The sequence below is a fragment of the Urocitellus parryii genome, chromosome 5, assembly GCF_045843805.1.
Source record: "Urocitellus parryii isolate mUroPar1 chromosome 5, mUroPar1.hap1, whole genome shotgun sequence".
NCBI lineage: Eukaryota > Metazoa > Chordata > Mammalia > Rodentia > Sciuridae > Urocitellus > Urocitellus parryii.
The window spans coordinates 62,498,837-62,503,036 of NC_135535.1; the positions used below are offsets into that span (position 1 = coordinate 62,498,837).

General features: G+C 51.8%; 1 protein-coding gene across 3 annotated transcripts; it reads right to left on the reverse strand.

The window, feature by feature from the left end:
* Positions 1-1,199: 1,199 nt before the first annotated feature.
* Hoxc4 (homeobox C4) lies at positions 1,200-3,253 on the reverse strand. Of its 3 annotated transcripts, none has more exons than XM_026398705.2 (3): positions 3,167-3,253; positions 2,089-3,020; positions 1,200-1,593 (listed from the first exon to the last, which is right to left on the reverse strand). In XM_026398705.2, the coding sequence occupies exons 2-3, from the start codon at positions 2,525-2,527 to the stop codon at positions 1,238-1,240; spliced, it is 795 nt and encodes a 264-aa protein (XP_026254490.1). In that variant the 5' UTR covers positions 2,528-3,020; positions 3,167-3,253; the 3' UTR covers positions 1,200-1,237. The 3 variants fall into 3 exon arrangements, with proteins under 3 accessions (XP_026254490.1, XP_026254491.1, XP_026254489.1); XM_026398706.2 differs by having other exon boundaries at positions 2,089-2,533; positions 3,167-3,243; XM_026398704.2 differs by having other exon boundaries at positions 2,089-3,050; positions 3,167-3,223.
* Between the last annotated feature and the right edge of the window lie 947 nt (positions 3,254-4,200).

Sequence of the window (4,200 nt, forward strand, 5' to 3'; positions counted from 1 at the left end):
CCCCAAAAGATTCCTAAAGGATGAAAAGTTTTCTCTTTCCCACTCCCCTTAAGTTCCCTTCTAGTCTGTAGATTAGGCAGGCCTACTTGAGGGAAGACAGAATGGAGAAGAGGCAGAGGAATAGACAAAATGAAGGGATTGTGCCTAACTATAGAAAAGTGGACCTCCCCTCCCGCCCCCCACCACCCCAGCTCCACTGTAAGCACACCCAAGTTTGGCTTCTCTGAAGATTCAAAAAGAAGGGACAGGAGAAATCAGTCACAATCTCCCATATCCCTTACCCCCAACCCCAAACTGATTCTTCTAAGGACACTAGAAACTGGAGTTGAGAGTTAAGGTTTGTGTGTTTGCTTAGAGTAAACTTAAGCAACTATAGAAAAGGTGGGATGTTACCAGGCCAGTAGGAGGGGGATAAAAAGAAACCAACAGACATTGACGTAAAACTAATTCACATCCACTGGTTTATTATTGATCATGGGGCATTTCACATCAACACTAAAATTCTTTATTGCAAGTTTTACAATAATCAAGTAAAATTCAGTCCAAAAACACAATAACCACGATGGGGGTAGGGGGAGATTCTACCTATAGACTGCCTCTTTGAACTGAAAGTTCATTTTGATTTTCTTTTGGCTCCTCAAACTGAACAGCTCTGAGAGGCTCTCCAGATGCATTTAGCTTTGTCTGCTGTCCTCCCCCCTCCTCCCACCCCCCCACAATAATACAAAAGAACTTCATAGCTTTGTTCTCCTTAAAATGACTTCCCCCTCACTAACCTCCCCTGGTGCATTTTCAATGCAAAAAGCCTAAGGAAAGAGGGGGGAAGGAGGAGGAGAAGAAGGATGAGAATTGGCTTAAAAATCTCCCTTTCCTTTTTTCTTTTCCTCATTTCCCCTGAAATTCACCCAAACCAGACCATCGCACCTTGCAATATATATTTTTGCAGCTTTTTTTCTTAAAAAATAAATAACCCCCCAAATGACCTTTAAAAAAAACCCCAGCAGGTACCATGCTAAGACAACATCACATGCTTAAAAGGGTCCTAAACAGTGGAAGGGAGAGAAGGGCAGGGGGCTTGTTTGTTTATCTGTTTTGTCTGTTTGAATTGACAAGGGAGGAGGTGGGAGAAAGAAAAGAACCAAAATATATATATATATTAAATTCTATAAATAAGAGTCAATTTGTGTGTGAGGGGAGGATGGGGGCATGGGGTGGGGGCAGGGGTGTGAGTTATGTTTTATAACCTGGTAATGTCCTCTGCCCGTTGCTGCTCCGGCGGCGTGGCGCTCTGGGAGTGGTCTTCAGAAGTGCCCGGGGTGGCTGCGGAGAGGGTGCTGGGCGCAGCGCCGGCCGGGGGCGCTGACCTGACTTTGGTGTTGGGGAGTCGGTGGTCCTTCTTCCATTTCATGCGACGGTTTTGGAACCAGATTTTGATCTGCCTCTCAGAGAGGCACAGCGAGTGGGCGATCTCGATCCTTCTCCTTCGGGTCAGGTAGCGGTTGTAATGAAACTCTTTCTCTAATTCCAGGACTTGCTGCCGGGTGTAGGCTGTCCTCGAGCGCTTGGGCTCCCCTCCGTTATAATTGGGGTTCACTGAGGGGGCGGGGGAGGGGAAAAGCAAATAGTGGGGTTCAGAGGCAAGTGAGGCTCGCCGCCCCTCACCCTCACCCCATCCTCAGCTTTGAGGAACAGGAGGAGGGAGTGGTGGAAATAAAGTCATCAAGCTAAATGGGTTATAAAGAAGTTGAAGGAAGCTAGAGACTTTGTAGTGTAATAAGAGGGGAATCCTCATTGTAACGACACTGAATTATTTATGCGCCCTTAGAAAGCGAGCATAGTTTTCACACATACATAACAGATCGTAGCACATGGCTCGGACTGCCCAGAGTAGCTAAGCCATAAAATTTATGGGGGATGTAATTACCCATTCTCGCTCGTAAATCCAGTTCAATTGTGCTAACCCAGAGTCGCTCCTGGAGAGAGAGGGGGAAGGAGAGAAAGGAGGACGGGGGCCGGAGGGGGCCAGGGAGGGTGGGGAGCGCCGGGAAAGAGGGAAGGGAGGGGGGAGCAAAAAGCAAAGTTGCCTACCCGTGCTAACGTGAATTTTTTTCATCCATGGGTAGACTATGGGTTGCTTGCTGGCGGCGCTGGAGGGATGGTCGGGGGCTGGCTGGCTGCAGGCTGGCGGGGCTGGGGACGGGGAGGCGGAGGCGCCTGAGAGAGGCGCCGGCTCGCAGAGCGGCTGCGATTTCTCGGGGTGATGGTGGCCCGCCTGGGCCGGCCCGTGGCCTCGAGAATTGCCCGGCCCCTGGAGACTGGTGCAGCTATACTGGCGCTCAGGGTAGCTAGGGCGCGGAGGCGGTGGTGGGTACAGCTCCTGGTGGTGATGCTGGAATCCCGATTCCCTGGTCCGGCCGTAATATTCCGGACTGTGTTCAGGGATGTAGCTATTTTGCGAATATTCTTCGCATGGAGGAAATTTCGGATCGATGTAGTTAGAGTCCATCAAATACGAGCTCATGATCATTAATTTCTGGAGTGGAAAATAATTTTTCTCGCTTTGTCGTTTTTCTGCTCCATAAAGCCCTCCTACTAGCTAGCGACCCTGTAAAGTTACTTTCACCATGTGACTCCGCCGGCCAATCACACGGAGCAACCCAGTCCCCGGATAAGGAACCGAATCGCTTTATTCAAAATGTATCCAATTTTTTGTGTGTGTGGTGGTGCTGCTGCTTGTGGGGGGGGTGATGGGGTGATAGCTGGTAGGGGCTGGGGTGCCCCCCTAGCGCACGCCCCGCCAGACATACAACTGACCCCTGCAAAAGGGGTTGGGAAGCTTCCAGCTCCTCTCCAAAGCCTGGGCATTTGGGGGCTGCCGGAAGGCTGTGTTTCAGCCCCCGCCCAGGGTCTTCTCTCCGGCCTCCAGTTGGCCCAGTGGGCCTCTGCTCCAGTGCTTTTCCAGCGGTCTCCATTCATGGCGATCGTGTTTCAATCTGTGTAGGTCACCAGGCAGCGCCCCTCTTTCGCAGGAAGAGGAAGTTGAATGAGGACTGGAGTGGAGGTTGGATGGGGAGGGGCCCAGGCTAAGCCGAGGAGGCTGAAGAGCCTGGGGTGCCACGGATCCAAGGATCCCAAAGTCCAGCCACCCTCCCCCCTACACACTCACCCAACCCTCTGGCCACGGGGACGGCGAGGCAGGGTCCCCAGCTGGACCAGGCAGGTAGAGGCAGCCAGGATGCAAATGATTCTGACGTCATTTCTGGAGGTCTTGGGGTTGAGCCCCCCGCTGAAGAGAGACAGGAAGTGGTTGGCAAAAGCAGAGTTCAGAAGCCTTGCCCTCCCCTACTACCCACTGACCCTCCCTGTCCCAGACCTAGAGCAAAAGATCTCTTCTACTGCTGGCTCCAGTTTCCACTCTCCATGCTGCTGGGCCTTCTGTTTTCTGACAACTACCTCCAGACTGGCCCCTAAGGAGCTCTGGCAAAGAGGAGAGCTTTTTGAGGAAGAGGTCAGTGTCCCATGATGGTGCCCAGTCAGGGTCCTGGGAAGTCTTCCTTCCCCATCCCCACAGAGAGTAGACCTAGCTAAAAGGGAGGCCTATCTGTTTAGAGCCTGCTTGCTTCCGGCCAGGGACTGTATCCATGTAACACGTGTGTTTACATGTAAACACATATTTCCCAAGGGCCAGCTCTAGGCTGCCTTCCAAAAAGGAGGGATGGGGTCACCCAGCTGGGGAGGTAGGGCAGGTCTTGGGGGTTCTCCAGCCCATTCCCAGCCTTACTCTCCCTCTGCCACCCACCCACAGGAATACCATGATGTGGGGGGTGGCAGGACCATAGAGGAGGGAGGGGCAGGGAAAGGCTGCTTTCCCAGCCCCCCTCCCTCAGCTAGGGTGGCCACATCATACCACCAATTCCAATTAACTGATCATCCATAACTCAGAGTGGGGGGGGGCGGTTGCAGAAGGGAAAGCCCAGGGAGGGAGCCGGGTCCCCTTGTTGTACTTGATAACAATTATAGTTTAAAATCATAGCTTGCCGGGGCTCGGCTATATTTTACTTGATAACAATAAAAGTGACACATAAAGTTAACTGTTTATGTTTTATTTATTAGACTAAATCTGCCAGCGGTGGTAGGAGCGCTTGCCTCGTCGCTACAGCTTTTATAGGGCTGTAAAACGTCATAAATCAGTCTCGCGGA